At 40.9% G+C, this 19,234-nt stretch overlaps 2 protein-coding genes across 3 annotated transcripts; one reads left to right on the plus strand and one right to left on the minus strand.

Annotated features, from left to right (window-relative positions):
- The first annotated feature begins 2,150 nt into the window (after nt 1-2,150).
- Nucleotides 2,151-3,971, plus strand: LOC117295672. The gene has a single exon (XM_033778383.1). The coding sequence runs from the start codon at nt 2,151-2,153 to the stop codon at nt 3,969-3,971; it is 1,821 nt and encodes a 606-aa protein (XP_033634274.1).
- Nucleotides 3,972-7,524: 3,553 nt separating this feature from the next.
- LOC117296034 lies at nt 7,525-18,392 on the minus strand. Of its 2 annotated transcripts, none has more exons than XM_033778886.1 (6): nt 18,123-18,392; nt 16,701-17,288; nt 11,314-11,839; nt 10,303-10,371; nt 9,247-9,380; nt 7,525-8,378 (listed from the first exon to the last, which is right to left on the minus strand). In XM_033778886.1, exons 2-6 carry the CDS (start codon nt 17,142-17,144, stop codon nt 8,133-8,135), a joined length of 1,419 nt encoding a protein of 472 aa, XP_033634777.1. In that variant the 5' UTR covers nt 17,145-17,288; nt 18,123-18,392; the 3' UTR covers nt 7,525-8,132. The 2 variants fall into 2 exon arrangements, with proteins under 2 accessions (XP_033634777.1, XP_033634776.1); XM_033778885.1 differs by having other exon boundaries at nt 9,247-9,383.
- Nucleotides 18,393-19,234: the final 842 nt, after the last annotated feature.

The following is a 19,234-nucleotide window of genomic DNA, read 5'->3' on the forward strand; positions in this document are numbered from 1 at the left end:
TCTGAGAAAGGTTTCTTGAAGAAACGTTTCACAGATTGAACTTTTGTTACTGAGAATCCATTCCTCTAAAACCACATTCCTCAGAAAGGAACTGTCGCTCAAAATGTTTATACGTTATCAACAAACGCAGCGCTTCGTATCGCGTACGTTCTTCAATTCATAGTATTTTGGAATAGTTACCAAAGATATACCATTCCTTTTAGCAACCCTTTATGAACGATTCTATAGAGGAGATTAAATGAAAGCATCAGCCAGAAGAACCAACAAGTATTTTTTTAGGAAATGTGTTGAGCTCTTTTGTGTGGACGAAACAATGTCTAACATTATATTGTATCGCAATACATACTGTTAGTTTGTCTGATAGGTTAACTATCTGAAATCATTATTCTGCTGTTTTACAACACTAGGTTTTAAAACGGGCGATCTTCCCAGTGAAGCAAACCAATGTCTCGCCCGTATTCACTTTTACAATGATGACCGGTTTAGAAAACCAAATAAATACAACAAGCATCACCAGGGAGAGGTGTTTGCAGTATGGATTTGATCAATGGCGAAAACAAAATCTCAGACAACAAAGTACGGGACAGAGTGACACACTGGTGACTTCTGCCAGTCCCTCGTGCACACTGGGGGGGGGGGGGGGGGGTATTGCTCAAAAGATTAAGCCATCATTTGCATATAACTGTTAAGTCTGTCCTCCCATGTACAATTGCTTATTCGAGGGATTACATGGGTAGTGGTCAGTGGATGAATAGGGGGTCAACTCCTGTGTTGTTTCTGATCAATAAGTCGATATCATAGTCCATGTATTTGGCATGTCTCGTACCTGTATGTTATGTTTACGTGGAGAGGGAGAGTGTACCTTGATCAATGCCGGCCTGTTATTTTTTTTGAAGCGGTCAAAAGTTATTCTGCTGTTAAAACCAGCTGTTAAAACCAGTCATTGCCATTGCTAAAAAAGTGACATACAATTGAATGCAGACGGTTGTTAATCCGTAGTAACACTTATGATCTCTTGGTAAACATGCCGTAAGTGTTATGAAAGTGACATCAAACAGTCGAGTTGCCTGAAGTTCGAACTAAAGTTGTACGACGTCATGATCGATGGATTTAATTGAACGGTAAGTTGTTGCTAGTTTTGCTTTTCTGTTTTGATCTTACAGTACGGTTGTGTTGTGTAGGCCTAATCGCACATTAGGTAACGTGTTGTCACATTAATTTTTATTTTGACAATTAATATGCAAAGTTACAGACATGGTGTGTTTTACTCTGTTTTTCTGCCCTGGTTTCAATTTTTTTTTTTTTTTTGAAAAGGCAATCCATTTAATCATTAGTTTTTACATTACCTATAGTTCCTATACGTAAGCAGTCAATCAAACCAACGCTTTGGAATGGCAGGCTTGTAGTTTTGAGAAACTCTGCATTGTGACAACTTTACATTATAACTTTTAAAAAAAAAACAATGCCTCGAAACAGCCTCACATTACTTTCAGACATCCATTTTCTCGATGTTGGATTCTAGTCTGACATCAGTAACATTTCATTTCTAGATTGTAGTAAATGCTCACATACGGTACATCTTCCATAGTTAGTCGAATAATGTTTTAGAAAATTTGATCAGCTGTTTCAAAATACTTACCAACCAAAGGGACCTAATGGTATAATTTAAACAAAAGTTAATAATGGCCTGATGTTTCTACCCTACCTTTTTCGATGGCTGAATTGAAAACACAACTTTCATGAACAGGGAGCAGTACAATTGGAAAAAATGGATATTGTATAAAATCATTCATTTCTTTTTGTATCTTTCGTTCAGGTTGTGGAATCTCTACTTGGAACCAGGTGAAGAAACTTATCAACTAGTTTTTAAGAAGCAATATTTTGTCTCAATGAACAATGACTTGGCATGAGGGCTGCATTCTTCACCGTACTGATCAAAACGTTGGATGACATTGTTGATGTCCTTTGTGACAGCTGAACTTCCCATTGTCGTTATGGGATGGTTTAACATGACATCGGCAAAGGTTCTTCCTGACAAGCAAATTAAGAACGATTACAGTTCATTGATGGGCAGAGGTTTTTAATAGGTGTTGTGCGTGAGTCAACTACAAATGCCTTGATTTCTTTAGTGGGCTTTTGAGAGAGGGACGATGACGGACTACCCAGCGCTAAACGATGATGCTGCGAGTCCCTTCGACTCGTTGGCCAGAGCCAAGGCGATACTCCGGCAGAGCACCGAGCGGGCCGTAATGGAACGCCGTCGCAAGGAGCAGCAACGTGGGCTCCAGAGCTCCATGTTGGAGTACACCGAGCACGCTAGGAGTGTCCGGAAGTCACACCTAGAGCAGGACGCACGACGGGGCAGTCTGATGAGAGACCCGGCTTTCGCTGCTCGACTCGAGGCAGCGCTGGATGTTACACCCCGTAAGGGACGCTCCCCCGTCCGGACTACCGACGGCGAGCTGCGGAGACTCTACGGAAATCTGAGCGAGGAGAAGATAAAAGCTCTCGAAGAGAAGCACCTACCGGAAATACTGCACCAGAAAACAACAACCCGGCCGCTGCCGGGAAAACAGCGAGGGGAAGGAACGGACTTCTGGGACATTGTGACGAAAGATGGGAACGTAAAGAGGATAGTGGTCCTCCGTGCTGATGATGAGTTTGTTAACACGCGATGCCGTAAGCCTGGGGACGATGGTGCCTCCTCACGCACCACCGCAGGTAACGCTACCGACGGTTTCATGAGTTACAGGACCGATGACCCAAACTTTAAGAGCAACGCGCTCGGGAAAGATCATAGAGTGATATTACCTATAACTGACGAGACCAGAAACATTTCTGCCGTGCAAGACCCGACACCCGAACAGATAGTTAAGAAACCGGTTATTAGGATAGAGGTGTCGATTCCAAGGATGGAGTTTGAAACACCGAGTCCCGATCCGTCTGAACCCGAAGATGGGGGAGGTGGACTTCGGCAAACTTCGGACTTGAGGCTTACCCAAGAATGTTCACACTCCGAGTTGAGAACTCAAGAAGCTGCGATGGATAGTAACGCTTCCAATGGACGGGGCCAACATGGGAATAAGAGGGGCTTTCTTGATTTTCAAAGTTCAAAACTTCAGCATGAAAACTCTATGTCAGTAGATGGGGGTTGTTCGTCATTGCACACTGTACTTAAGATGCCGTCACAAACATTCCCGGTCGACGCTCCCAGAAGGGAATTGACACACGGAGAACCGCTTGGAACCATAGACGCCGCCAACGGCCAACATCATAAGACTGATGTCCAGATGCACGAGTTATCCCAGAGTTCTATCTCACTGGATGATACGTTATCTTACCACAGAGGTTTCACGGTCAACACTAGCGTGCAGACCTTGCCTTCAAGGATGGAAGGAATTCTGAAGAATGCCATGAGCTCTGCTCAACGCGGAGGACCTAGTCGGCCGAGCGAGTCGATGGGGGGAGCCGACGCGGAGACCCCGGGAGCGTTCACCTGTCGACACGGTCAGTTGGTGGCAACGTGCACCACTTGCCGGACTGTGGATGAAATCCAGAGACGGTTGAAGACCAACCACTTCCGAAGGCAGATGAGACAGAGTTTCCAGTGGAACCTTCAGGCGGGGACGGCACTCAGCAACAGCTCGCGGTGGGATGGGGGTGGATCCGGTAAGATCAACCTCGTTCCCCGATTGAAAGAAATGCGGGCGCAGAAGAAGAAGTCGAGTGCCGTACTTTATAGGCAGAGGAAATCGGGTAAAGCGAGATCAGGTGTACAGAACGCTACCGGCAGTTTCATGAAGAGGTCTGTGATGGAACGATCGGCAGCAAACAGCAGTCTGCTGAAGAATAGTTCTAATGAAAGTTTGGGCGCGAAGAAATCAGTTCGTTTCTCTGACGAGAATGTTTACCATCGGATGACGGGGTACTATCCGACGAAAGACGCAGAGAACGTTGTTTCAGCATCGTGATACGGTGAACAGTTGAAAAATAAATGGGGCTAGTGTAATTTTTTGTTCTAAAAACTAGATTTTCTATTTTTTAAATTGGTTGTTACTAGACAAGAGTCAAGACGACCATTCCATATTTAGCTGAAGTATTTAAGGCATTGGACACTATTGGTCATTACTCAAAATAATAATTAGCTTAAAACCTTACTTGGTAACGAGTAACGGGGAGAGGTTGGTAGTATAAAACATTGTGAGAAACGGCTCCCTCTGAAGTGACGCAGTTTTCGAGAAAGATGTAATTTTCCACGAACTTGATTTCGAGACCTCAGATTTAGAATTTGAGGTCTCGAAATCAAGCATCTGAAAGCACACAACTTCATGCGACAAAATTAATGTGTTTTTTTCTTTCGTTATCTTCTCGCAACTTCGACGACCGATTGAGTTTAAATGTTTACAAGTTTGTTATTTTATGCGTATGTTGAGATACACCAAGTGGGAAGACTGGTCTTTGACAATTACCAATAGTGTCCAGTGTCTTTAACACTAGTCTTTGACAATTACCAATAGTGTCCAGTGTCTTTAAGAATGCTTATGAGATAAGCGAAATATGAAAGATTATGTTCCCTTTCATTCCTCTGTGTCGTTTTCAATAAATATGTCCTTATTGATTGTATAGTCTTAAGTTGTCGTACTCAGTCAGCCAATGGACAGGTCTATACAAATAGATGACCCATTCTCATAGAGTCATTATTTTGTGTCCATCATTTTTCAAAATGGCGTATGTTGTAATTTTACAAACAAAGGAAGTGAATTTGATTATTTTATAGATTTGGGTTTTGTTTTTACTTCGTGAACTATGACTTATATAGAGTTCCTATAGTGTTCAGATTAGATTGTCATTGTCATTTTTGTCACGTCTTTTCTTTTCTTTTTTTACATTCAAGTTGTTTTTATTACCACTTAAAATAACGATACAAACGAGGCTTTGATAACATAAAATAAGTTTGACTTTTTAATGACAAGACCAAGTCAATGACATATCGTTTGTTGTTTCGTGCACCAGTACATGGCCAACCTAAATCAAATCTATGCCCATAACATTCTGAATACAAACGCCAGCAAAGATTTGCAATTATTAACAAAATAATTAACAAAATTGTTTTAACCTTTATTTTAATAATATCAGGACCATCCCAAGGGAGCTCCGAAACAGTTGCATTGATTCGTCGGTAACATTTACATTCGGTTAAGGACACTGGACACCTTTGGTAATATTGTCAAAGCCCAGCCGTCGATTTCACAAAGAGTTAGGACTCGTTTTATCTCGAGTTAGGACGAGTAACTCTAACCTAACTTAGGATTGATATTAAGGTCTGCCTGCTACAGTGCAGGGTTTGGACTCGTCCTTTGTCCTAAGATTAATCTTTAGTTAGGAAGAGTTTTGTGAAATCGACGGCAGTATTCTCACTTGGTATATCCCAACATTGCATAAAGTAACAAATCTGTGAACATTTTGACTCATCGAAGTTGCAAGAAATAACTGAAAGAAAAAACACCCTTGTTGCACAAATCTGTGTGCTTTGTGATGCCCAAACAAGTATGTCAACATTTTAGTGGGAAATTACTTCTTTCTCAAAAACTGCATTACTTCAGAACGACCCGTTTCTCACAATTTCGTATACTACCAACAGCTCTCCATTGCTTGTTAACGAAGTCAGCTTTTATTTTGAAAGTTATTTTTAGCAATTACCAATAGTGTCCGAGGCCTAACTACAGCATAGTGGAAACATACCCGTTTAAAGCCATTGGACACTTTCGGTAAACAGTATTGTCCAAAGGCCCACACTTCGTGTATCGCAATTTGTATATAAAAATAATAACAAACCTGTGAAAATTTAGGCTCAATCGGTCATCGGAGTCGGGAGAAAATAACGGGAAAACCCATCCTTGTTTCCGCATGCTTCGCCGTGTCATGACATGTGTTTAAAATAAATCCGTAATTCTCGATATATAGGATTGATAACTGTTGTAATGTTTTCTCAAAAAGTAAAACATTTCATGGAACAATATTTCAAGAGAAGTCTTTCACCATTACCTTCTGTAAACCAATTAAGTTATTTGTAAATCTGTGAACTTTAATTTTGTTTTCTGTTCCGCAAGTGTATAATGGCTTTAAAATAGTAATAAAGAATTCTTTGAAAAATATTAAATGTACAAATCCAAACATTCTATGAAATAAGAAAATTTTAATACAATTAACTGTAAATGATGCAGGGTTTTCAAAACCCCAAATAAAATGAAAGACTGGATTTCTGTCGAAAGTTGCTCGGTGAATTTAACCTTCTGTTCGTCATTACACATATGTTTAACAATAATAATCAAAATTATTCACAAGAGGGCGCACTTTACTAAAGCCAAAGTTTGCTTCGAACAGTTAAACAATATTATTTACCTACAGAGGCAAACTGACAAAACATTTATATAAAAAAACTTAATATCTGAATACAGTACTGGTTAATAGTTCATTTTACTTAAGTATTTTAAAAGTGTTGTGACTTATAACAAAACAAATAACTAAATGTTATTTGAATCACAACCAACAAAAATGGCATGTACGTGAAGGTTTGAACCTTAATTTCATGCGGACGTTAAAAGTTAGAACTTTCTCATACAAAAACAGGAACTTTGTGAGTTGTTGTTGCTTGTTATTGTTTGAAGGCACATGCAGGGCCCAATTTCATAGAGCTGCTAAGCACAAAAATTTCCTAAGCATGAAACTTCTTCCCAGATAAAAACAGGATTACCAGCCAAATTTCCATTTGTTGCATAGTGCTTGTTAATGGTATTCAGCTTTTGTTTGCTTATCCTGAAAATCACATGGAAATTTGGTTGGTAAACCTGTTTTTATCAAGGAAGAAATTTCATCCTAGGCAAATTTGTGTGCTTAGCAGCTCTATGAAATTGGGACCAGGCAAAAGGTTTTCTCGAGAGAACCACCACCATCAGTTTGTCCTAGTATAAAATCAACCGAAAAGTCAATCTTCTGTAAGAAAAAAAACCAAGCTAACGAACAAGACGTTAAAGTTAGTGTTTGTATGAGATAGATTGGCTGTCCCAAGCTTGTTGTTTGTGTGAGTTTGCCGAGTTCCCTTGTCACAGCTGCAGTATACTGCAATGTAATCACAGCTGCGATCATAGGGGAAAGTGACAGAACAAGACTTGGATGGGATTAGAAGCCACGACCTTTGACACTAGGAGAGCAAATACCTTGAATGCAGGTGTTTTGGGTTAGAATCCCATCCGAGTCATTTGATTCGTTTGTTTCCGTATGACTTGAGAACCGTTAAGTCGCACAGCTTTTATCACTATCGATGTAGCATACAATACAAAAATACAATAGTTATTTATTCCAAATGCAATTAATTACCTTTAGATTAACGCATTATACTACAAAAGTTGTCTCAACAATTCCTAAACTTTTGTTGATGTTTCTTTAGTAATTTCGTAATGTGTTTACTGGGGCTTTTGCAGTATAATAAAAAAAATATCACCGAAAATGCTATAAAAATGCCTCTTTTGTATTTAAGAATAACAAGTAGCTTCTGAGAGTTTTAAAGTGACGACCTCTTCGGCTCTGTCAAAAACTGCATACAGTTTGAAGGTGATTGCATTTGCAAACAGAAAATGGAGAGAGATTAAGTCTGATCTGCCGACTTAAAGTCTAATCTGCCGACTTAATAATCAACTAGACAAGTTGTTTTCGAATGTCATTATTGCGTGGTTGTACGGTCGTAAGTACTCTATAAACAATGACTGCACCCAACACATCCAGCTGAAAAGAAGTTCTCGAACAGAAAGTCTTACTCTGAATTGTTTCGTCCAATCAAATCCACTTTTCTGCGGAACGAATGCGACGGTCGACCCTGATCAACCAATCAGAGGTGTCGTTTCATAGACGCCGGCGGGTGGCAGGCTTCAAGGAGAAAGCTTAAACAGCCCGAAAAAAAATTATGTATATGCGTACGGGGCGATCGACACATTGGGGACAGAAAGTTAAGTTTTGAGAGACTGTCTTTACTCTGAATTGCTTCGTCAAATCAAATCCACCTTTCTGTGGAACGCTGGAGACAGTTGACCCCAATCAGGGGTGTCGTTACATAGACGCCAAGGAGAGCAGGGGTCTCAAGGAGCAGGGGCGAGCTTGAACAGTCCGAAGAATGATGTATCTGCGTACAGGGCGATCGACACATTGGGGATTGAAAGTTGGATGCTGAGCACGTCATTGTCTTCCAGTTTAACTACACCGCCAAGGAAACACGTGCTCTGCTTAGCTTCGGCGCTGATGTTGGACTTGGTGCATGTGAAGCGTTGTCGGTCGTTGACGCAGATGCTCTGACCGACTGCGGAGTTGAGATCGTAGAACATGATCTAACAATTGGATAATAAAAGGTTTTGTACAAAGTTGAACAAAGATAAATATTGACAGGATCGGGACTTGGACGTAAGGCATCCAGAATAACGTGACGGTGCTCTATACCAACTGAGCTAATCCAACCCCATGTTGACGGTCCCTCTTTTACTCAATATCTTTGTTTGGGGTGCCAGTCAGAAGCCATACCATTTAGCTGCCGTGTGGCCAGGGATCACACCAAAGTTTAGAATAAAACATGGCCTCTTCGTTTCGCCTGGTCTGCTTTAGTCATCGTCAGGAGACATTGATCAATTAATTGTTTTCTGAAATGGGGTTCATCATGCTGAAGAGGAATTTAAACGGACTGTCCGTTTTTGTCTTGTTCTTGGTCTTTTAAGGTTATGGGAGAGGAGAGTGTTGGGGTTAGTGTCGATTGACCAAGCCACCCACAGTTTCGGGGGAAAACATCCTAGCTTTTAAAGCCAGTGGACACTATTTTGGTAATTACTCAAAATAATTGTTAGCATAAAACCTTACTTGATAACGAGTAATGGGGAGAGGTTGATGGTATAAAATAATGTAAGAAACGGATCCTTCTGAAGTAACGTAGTTTTTGAGAAAGAATTAATTTTCAACGAATTTGATTTCGAGACCTCAGAATTAGATTTTGAGGTCTCAAAATCAAGCATCTGAAAGCACACATCTTTGTGTGACAGTGGTGTTTTTTCTTTCATTATTATCTCGCAACTTCGACGACCAACTGAGATCAAAATTTTCACAGGTTTGTTATTTTATGCACACGTTGAGATGTGAGAAGACTATCTTTGACAATTACCAATAGCGTCCAGTGTCTTTGAACATTGACTTTTCTGAATGGTCCCTTACCTGGCTGTAGATGTAATAAACACCTCCCTCGGTGACTTTGACAACTTGGGTTATGCCGAGTTGGAATTTGTCTTTGTCCTTTTGTGTCATCCAGTCTGCGTACCCCCAGATTCGAGGCTCTCGAATACGTCCGGCTTCTGGGGAAAATCGACTTGTAATCACTAACTGGTTTAAAAGTAACAAGTTTGACAGTAACTGTAACTATAGTTAGTAGTTACTTGTTACTAGTTAGCAGCTAGTTTTGGAAACATAAACCATGAGTAATATTTGCAGAGGAAAATGTGCTGTTAGGGTTGCGAAGGTTTAAAAAGTTGGAATTTGTCTTTGTCCTTTTTGTCGACGTACCAGTCTGCGTGCCCCGTGGCCCTTGAATCAGTTCAGCTTGGGGGAAATCGATTTATAATCACTAAGTGGTTTCAAAGTAACTCGTTACTACTAGTACTACCTTGTTTAAAAGTAACAAGTTTTGGAAACGAAAATCGTGAGTGCTGTACCGATGTGTAATCAATATACTCGTTTAAAAGTGACTGTAAAAGTTACCAGTAACTAGTTTTGGCAACATAAACGATGAGTTGTGTTGGTGGAGGAAAATATTTGGCTAAAAGGGTTGTAAAGATTTTAAAAGTGTTTTCGAAACTGAATGCATCCATCCACGCAGTCAATCATCTAATAACTATTATTTATAAATTTAGAGGTATATCAATGAGGCAAGGACCAGACAAGCTTACAAACATTATAGTGGCACACCGGTCATGAACAAACTACACAGCCATAAAGCCATAATTGGTGACAAGCTCGATTGGCTTCCCTGGGTCGACCCCGCGGTGCTCACGATGAACTCCTGACAAGAGCTAATCGAACGATCACACTCACCCCCTCTTGTGGTGACGTCTTGCACCTCGGGTCACCCCCAAGCGACACACTCCACAAGCAGGGCACTAGGGTAGCCCCTGGAATATCGAAGCTATTCGAACGCACCGGGGGCAGACCGGGGTCGACGCAAGGAAGCTAAACGAACGCACCCAATGGAAGCCTCATTAAACACCTTTTACTTACCATCTGTGATTAGGACATTGCCGTCCCTTTGCCCTTCGAAGTGAGCTGCTAACCCAAATGTTGTCGGAGCTAAGAGATAAATAAATTTCGTTTTGTTAAGTATCCTTGCTAATGTAACTCCACTTTAATGTAACTCACTACATAGCTCTGACTTAATACAGCACCATGTACTGCCCTCTCTTGGCCATGGTCAAGTCAGCTTCCCATTAAAGGCAGTGGACACTATTGGTAATTACTCAAAATAATTATAATCATACAACCTTTCTTGGTAACGAGTAATGGGGAGAGGTTGATAGTATAAAACATTGTGAGAAACAGCTCCCTCTGAAATGAAGTAGTTTTCAAGAAAGAAGTAATTTTCAACGAATTTGATTTCGATACCTCAGATTTAGAATTTATTTTGAGGTCTCGAAATCAAGCACTATAAAAGCACACAACTTCGTGCGACAAGAGTGTTTTTTTCTTTCATTAGTATCTCGCAACTTCGACGACCAATTGAGCTTAAATTTTCACAGGTTTGTTATTTTATGCATTATGTTGAGATACACCAACTGTGTCTTTGACAATTACCAATAGTGTCCAGTGTCTTTAAGATCATGTAAGAGCAACTATAAATAGAAATATGGACAGTACTATTAAAACTTGTGGGTACAACTATTAGAGTGTTGGTTTTGAAAAGAGCAGGTTTGATCTCCACGGTCCCCTCTTTCCCGATGTAGTTTTTAAAGATGTAAGATGTAGTTTTAAAGATGTTACATTGGCATTGTGAGGATATTGTTGCGGTAACTTACTGCCCAGACTAAGGATTCGAACTGCCTCTAGCTACCGGGCAATCTCGGTAGTCTAGTTGGTAAGAAACTGCTCTAAAATTGCAAGGGTCGTGGGTTCGAATCCCACCCGAGTAATAATGTATGCATGTGAAATGTGTTCACAGGACTCGGGAAATTATTGATACAGTGCTAACACTTTCTGTGTATGGACAAAAACCAAGATTAATGTAGATTATCTTACCAGTGCATGGAGTACATGATTGTTTCGATGAGCGGTCTCTGGATCTAGTGTTCCCCCGTCCATCTCTCTTGTTGTCCCCTCTGTCTCCCCTGTCTCCACGGTCCCCTCTTTCCCGGAGAGATGGTTCTGCCGTGGACAAAGCAGAGTCCTCCCGGCTTCTTCGATTGGACTTTCTGTCATGTTTAGATCTTGCAACTCGATGGAGTTCTCCAACGTCGTGAAACAAATCTCTCAGTATCAAATTCGACTGTTGGTCAACAGAGGGCGCTAGTCCCTCTGAAATCGCCGAGGCTCTCTTTATCAAATTCGTCTGCTGATCCACAGAGGAAGCTATTCCATCTGACATTGGTAAAGACCCAACGGTGGTTATGTAAGGTGATGATGTTGAGAAAGACCGGTGAGGTAAAACTGTCGACTCTTGATTCGATGATTGAGATGATTTGAGTGATTCCTGCTCTGAATTTAAGTGATATCCAGAATGGATGGATGACGTAGTAGACATGAGGCGCTGTAAAATGCTGCTAACCTGTGTGAATATAGAAGAGTGAAATGAGGCAAATCAGTGTACTGGCAAATCAATGGACAAGACCGAGTGTGACCACACAAAACCAAAACATATAGATATTATTCGAAAGAGACTATGCAGTGGCTCTTTTGTTATGGCAGGTTGTATAGAGAAGAACTAGGGGCTGCCCCGGAAGTTGTGAGGCTTAGAGATTTGTATGTATCCTCAATGAAAAAAATTGTATTGTCTTTGTATAATACGTAAAGGCAGTGGTCACTATTGGTAATTACTTAAAATAATTATTAGCATAAAACCTTACTTGGTTACGAGTAATGGGGAGAGGTTGATAGTATAAAACATTGTGAGAAACGGCTGCCAAATTAACCAAATTTAAAGCACCTGTTGCGAAGGCCGCTCGTGGTAAAGCGACTGTTACATCCTAATGGTACATTGTAGTAGATTGAACATTCATTTTTGAAGGCCGCCCTCGTTCGACAAGAACCATCTAACTTGAACCTGAACCTTTTTATTATTTAACAATAGCAGTTCACTCTTGTATGCCAAATGCATGTGGGTTTGTTTTGTTGTGACGCACAGAAGCAACTGCCACTCAAAACTGAGAAACACGGCTTTAAAGTTGGGGGACAGTAAAGTTGATCTCATGGCACCGCGTGCACTGAACTTCTACGGGGCTTATAATTATAAACGTGGCAGAAAGGGGAGAACTGGAGGAAATTCTCATTCATGATACAAGCTTGTCTATAGTTGTGAATGAATGGTTTTAAAGCCTTAAAGGCAGTGGACACTACTGGTAACTGTCAAAGACTAGCCTTTACCGTTGGTGTATCTCCACATATGCATAAAATAACTAACCTGTGAAAATTTGAGCTCAATCGGTCATCAAAGTTGCGAGATAATGATGAAAGAAAACACACTTGTCACACGAAGTTGTGTGTGCGTTTAGATGGTTGATTTCGAGACCTCAAGTTATAAATCCGAGGTCTCGAAATCAAATTCGTGGAAAATTACTTGTTTCTCGAAAACTATGGCACTTCAGAGGGAGCCGTTTCTCACAATGTTTTATACCATCAACCTCTCCCCATTACTTGTCACCAAGAAAGGTTTTATGCTAATAATCATTTTGAGTAATTACCAATAGTGTCCGCTGCCTTTAATCGCAGAATTGAATTGTTAAGAATAACTAATTTTCAGAATGGCTGCCATTCTGCGATGGCCCAGCAGCCACAAATGTCTTTCTCGTGACTGTCAGTTGACTTGGGTTATTCATAGAGTTGGTTTATTTTACTTCAGCCATTTGATTTTATTAATTATTGCAAAGCATGTTCTACCATAGACTTGATTCAAGTCCCATTCTCGCTTGAGAGGTCCCTAAGCATATCACACCAACTTACTAATGAAACAACCCGCTCGCCGTCAAAATGTGGTCCCGCATGTGGGACAGGTTGGGGAATGCAGAGCATCACAAAACAGTATAAATAGTTTCCTGGGGATGGTACGGGATTGGGACTTGAGTCAAGTCTAGTTCTACCATGCTATCTATACCTTTATCACAATCCGTTGGCCACAAACCTAGATGTTCGGAGCCTGGGGAGTACCCTGGCGGAACCCTCTATTGTTTGCTCTTCGACGGGGCTGTCCCTTCCGCACGTAACACACTATGGTTATTTACCCAGTCTATTGTTGTTCGTCCAAGCGTGTGTAAATTTAATAGCAAGACCTTGCATTTTGGCAAGGTAGTTTCATCGAAAAGTCATTGTAGCATTTATGATACACAATCCTCAGAAGCCTCAAAAGTCCCGCTCACTTTTACGATACCTTTGGAGCACCGACCGTATCCACTATCAAGGCGCTCTACCCCCGCACAACCCAAACTAAAAATCACGAATAATATTTTTGGTAGGCTTTTTTGACCGTGGCAAAAACAAGTAGGCCAAGCATAGAGTTTACCGTTGTCAACAATTTAACTTGTGCATTAAGGGAGTTATTTGTGAGAAAAATAACCACAATTTTGCTGAAATTTGCAAACACTGGAATGGGCAAATTACTGACAACCAAAAACCATATCAGCGCCGCGTAGCGGCAACAATGCACAAATCGGATCACAACCTTGCACAGGTGCTCCTTTGTTTTAGCAGCGGCGCGGCGGCACTGTACTGCTCAAAAACATTGGGAACAAGGATGATCCTAACTGTTGAATGGGAAATGCTATTCCCCATGTGCGAATAGGTCTTTTTGATCGCCGGTGCGGATGGGAGTAATAGTGAATGTCACGTGAAGTAAGTTCCACCAACCAAATGACAAGGATCCGTATGTCAGTTATATAATATACAAATATTGTGAGAAACAGCTCTCTCTGAAGTGACGTAGTTTTCGAGAAAGGCGTAATTTTCAAAACATTTGGTTTCGAGACCTTAAGTTTAGAAGTTGAGGTCTCGAAATCAAGCATCGTAAATCACACAACTTCGTGTGACAAAGGTGTTTTTTTCTTTCATTATTATCTCGCAAGTTCGATGACCGATCGAGCTCAAATTTTCACAGGTTTGTTATTTTATGCATATTATGTTGAGATACACCAACTGTGAAGACTAGTCTTTGATAGTTACCAATAGTGTCCACTGTCTTTAATGGTGTTTCATGAATTAGGTTTGCAAAAGTCATTTAAGGGGTTTAATTCCATATGGTACCTTTCAATCCACGCCATTCACATTCTGTTCGATTCCTTTGGGGCGCAATATATTTTTCACTTCTTTGCAAAATGAAAGACGCTGGTAAAAGATTGTTTTCAGATTAGCCCTATTCCCATTTTGGCTAATTGCATTGAGATTGTTCCGAAGAGAGTTATGTGAAAACAACGAATGTACAGTAGGCCTTTAGATTCTATCTCTACCATGTGCAGAATTATCCTGTGCGTCGCGGCCCAAGGAGTAACATAAACTTCGGCTTTATGGTTCTTACCTCACTTTATATCAACTATCTTTGTATCGATTAATCTGCTTATCAAAGGTTAAAGAGTTTGTGGGGGATTCCAAGTCTAAACTCCAAGTCTGGAATTCCAGTAAACTTGCGAGGTATCGCGCGACCTTTTAACCTTCCAATGTAAATACGCAGTTTAACGGTATTTCATAAAAACGACGGTTTTAAAAAAAGCAATTTAAAGAATCTGTTTCCATGTTGTTCTTTTAAATATGAACGCCTTCCAACAAGTCTCTAGAAATTGTCATCAGTATTTAGGTGATCTTTTATAGTATTATTTTTTTAATTTTCTTTCTTTCTCTTTCGTGGTGGAGTTTATACAACGACAGTTTCTTCAGGTTGTTCTACCGTATGCCTACTTAAATTTTGATCGCAGCTTTCAAAATGATTATTTAAAATTAGAAACAATCTTATTTTGGGCGGTAGTGTTGGAGAGTATTTTTTATGGAATATCGCCTAAAATCACAACGGCCGGACGCCCACTTCAAGCTGGGGGCTACACTTAAATGATTTGGGCTATCAACTCAATTCAACTGTCAACAGGGGCACGTTGCAACCTACTCCTAGGGCTAAAACAGGGTTATTCCCTTCCTTCACAGTCCAGAAAGGATGTAGGCATGGGTATCATCCACTAGGAGCCTGGGTGGTATAGACCATAATGCACTATACCTTCCCAACTTAAGCTGTTACTGTTTTGACATTGATGGACGTTGAGATCGAAACTTTATTAATATGTGTGCCCAATATTGTTACCATTCTTGTATCTTGTATATTTATGGAGAACCGTTTACGGATACTATCTCGAGTTTGGGGATTTACGGGATGTCTTGCCCATAGATTGGCCTTAGTAAGTCCAAACAAACAGGATGAAAGTTAGAGAGGCTGTGACACTGTTCTGCTTTCTCTTTTTTGAAAATATTTTCATACGCGTGTTCCTTTTTCATATTAACCCAATTTGTTCTATGGACGACCGATTGAGCGAGTGAGTGAATGAGTCTTACAAGTATTACGTAACTTTGGGCAGTCAATTTTTTTACTCGCGTTAAGCCGCTTTAGTGTTTGCTTTAAAAACTCGTGTGTTGTAGTACGACATTACGGTTGTCATACCTTGGCCTAGTTCGGTGGGTAGAAGTTTCTGCAGTCGCGAGGAAATTTCATGATTTCGTCAAGGTCCTGTTCGAAGATCCACGAGCTTGTAGCATAATATTTTGAATAAGTTTTACATAACGTATGGTTTCGTCTGAGCCCCTAAAGTGTTACACCCAAACCCATTGTCAAATGTCAATCATAGGGTTGTGAGGATTCAAGTAAAAAGAGCACATTTTGTTAACACATTTTTGTTCATTAAACCATTGGTCGTAAAGTGTTATGGATTAAACTATAAAGACACTGGACACTATTGGTAATTGTCAAAGACCAGTATTCACACTTGTTGTGTTATGGATTAAACTATAAAGACACTGGACACTATTGGTAATTGTCAGAGACCAGTATTCTCACTTGGTGTATCCCAACATATACATCAAATAACAAATATATACAAGTTTAGTCAATTGGTCACCGAAGTTGCAAGTGAATAAACAACCTTTATGAATGTGGTGCTTTCAGATGCATTGTAAAAGTCTTCAGACCTGAAATTTCAAAAATACTATTTAAGTGAGAAATTACCTCGTTCTCAAAAGCTTAAGCTACGTTACTTCAGAGACTGTCGTTTCTCACTGTTTTATACCATCAACATCTCTCCATTGCTCGTTACCATGTAAGTTTTTATTTTGAGTAATTACCAATAGTGTCCAGCAGTGCCTCTAACATAAACCTCCATGCTCTAACATACACAGCTACACCAAGGACCGGGCCTTAAGTTTCAAATAACATGTTTTAAACTTACACTTTCCTGCGTTGTTGGTTGATCGATATTCTGCTCCTTGCTCGCAGCCTCAGGCTGATGACTCTCTTTGTCAGGTCTTCCTTGGCCACTGTGTCCTTTGTCGCGCCGAAGGCTAGAACCTCCACATCTTCTCTTCAGCTTTTCAACTTCTTCTTCAAGATTATTCAGCCTCTGTAGAACTCTAGCAAAGTCTTCTGAGTCTGTCTTTGTCCGGGAAAAGCGTCTGGTTGCCTCCGTGGAAAGCAGTGAACCGTCAGTGACGGGAAATTGCGACGAAAAGTACATATACACCGCTAAGGTCGCTATGATTCCAACGGCCAGGACGGCCGCGATGACGCAAAGAACGAAGAAGACCGTTGTTGACCGTCGGAGAGCGGCAACGGAGCGTTTTCGCTCGTGCTGTGCGTCGACCAACCGACTGTAGGGGAAATTATATCCTGCCATTGTGCTCCTTTAGTAATTTTATGTGGAGAGCTGCTTTTGCTCCGTGAAAACACAGCTTGGCATTACTCTACCCAGCAACGAGTCCTTGAATGGTTTGATGACAGCTTGGATTTGGCCCCAAATTCTGCAATCGAGACATCATATCTGAGAGGAACACAATAATTACTTGTTGACATTTCCAAAAGCGCGTACAATGTTGCACATCTAAGTACGTAAATTACTATAGATGAGTTCAACTTCATAATGAATGAATGAACTTTGTTATGTGGTACTGGTTGACACACACAGACGAAAACCCTTGGCCCAAATTGAAGACAAAAAAAATGTACAAATCCGACGATGCAATTTCAGGTCGTCAGAAGACAGGTGTTTAAATGAGTTCAACTGCATAATATTGTATGGATGAACGCTGTGAGGTGGTCTTGTTTGACGCCACAGTGATTGGTCTTTCCTATCAAGATCCTTGGACCGAATTGGAGACAAAAATGTACGACTCCCCCTACGATGCATAGAGCAATCCTGATCATCAGGACCCAAAATTCATTTGCTTAGCATGAAGTTTCTTCCTTAATAAAAACAGGTTTATACCAACCAAATTTCCACGTGATTTTCAGAATAAGCAAACTACAGTTGAATGCCAGTAAAAAGCAAAATGCAACAAATTAAAATTTGGTTGGTAACCTTGTTTTTATCAAGGAAGAAATGTCATATTAAGCAAAATTGTTATGCTTACAGGCTTTATGGAATTGAGCCCATAAGACAGGTATGTTTAACCGGGTTTAACCTCATTATTTGAATGGACTTTTGTATGTGGTCCTGCCATCATTAAACTTTAAACGAGATCGACAAAACCTCGACCAAGTTCACATTTTGAACCTGCTGAACTTTCTCTACGTGTGTGTCAACACGAAATACACCACACGCCAAAAGTTTGCGATTGATAATAGCACATGCGGCGTAATCCAGCATCAAACTTACCTGTAAAAGGAGAACTTTTACTCCACGAGTTCACTCAGGAAGAATGCATCGTCTAGTGGGACTTCAAGACTTTCTCGCGAAAGACCTGAAAACTCCACAACTACGAAGTTAGAATCAGCGACAATGATCATGAAGTTATGTTCACTGTGCAATCACGCGGCCTCCTGTGTGTCGGAGTTCTATTTGAAAGCAAGAAATGAAAAACATCACTATTATTATACATTGGGGAATGGGTGTCGCAGTATAGTTCATTGTGTGCACGAAGCGAGAATTTTTTGTGTAACCACCAGGTGTGTGCGTGTGTTGACTCTACAACGGACAAAGGTCTGCTCAGACTACCATGAAGTTATGATTGTGTACGTTTGTACCAAGTGAGGGCGCTCTTTGAAAAAGAACCGAGCGAATCGACTCTGCATGTCTCGCGAGTATGGGTGCGTTCGTTTAGCTTCCCTGGGTCGACCCCGGTGTGTGGCGGGGTTTTTTTTCAATGGACGAACGTGGGCAAATAATTACCCACGTTCCGCCTGGACAAAAAAAATCGCCACACACCGGGGTCGACTCAGGGAAGCTAAACGAACGCACCCATAATTATTCGGTCCCGAGTTCGTGAGTTTTGTTTCTTTTCACATGTACGTAGGACCACAAGGGGTCCAGCAATCTTAGACTTTTGAACGCTAGTTGGCAGCAAACTTACCAGGTAAATACACAGTAAGATTGTGTGAGAGAATTGGGTACACATGCAAGAAGTTAACAGTCTAAAGAATGGCCCTTTATTAACGGGAATAGCATTGTGATGACCCAATCTCACTGCGTTGTAATGACCTCGATTTGTGAATGGCCGTAGTCTTGGTTCCAAGACCATTGGTGTTGCGCGGTCACACACAACCAACGTTCCGATCTATGCACGGCAAAAACTGTACACGCTTGAATGAACGAACGCTAGCGGGCGCTCTGTTTCTCTGATTTAGATCTGAGCACAGACATGGTGAGATCCGGAAATCAGAGAAACAGAGCGCCTGCTAGCGTTCGTTCATTACAAGCGTGTACAGTTTTTGTTCGTTCATTACAAGCGTGTACAGTTTTTTGCTGTGCATAAGCGGAACGTTGGTTGT

The sequence above is a fragment of the Asterias rubens genome, chromosome 10, assembly GCF_902459465.1.
Source record: "Asterias rubens chromosome 10, eAstRub1.3, whole genome shotgun sequence".
Lineage (NCBI taxonomy): Eukaryota > Metazoa > Echinodermata > Asteroidea > Forcipulatida > Asteriidae > Asterias > Asterias rubens.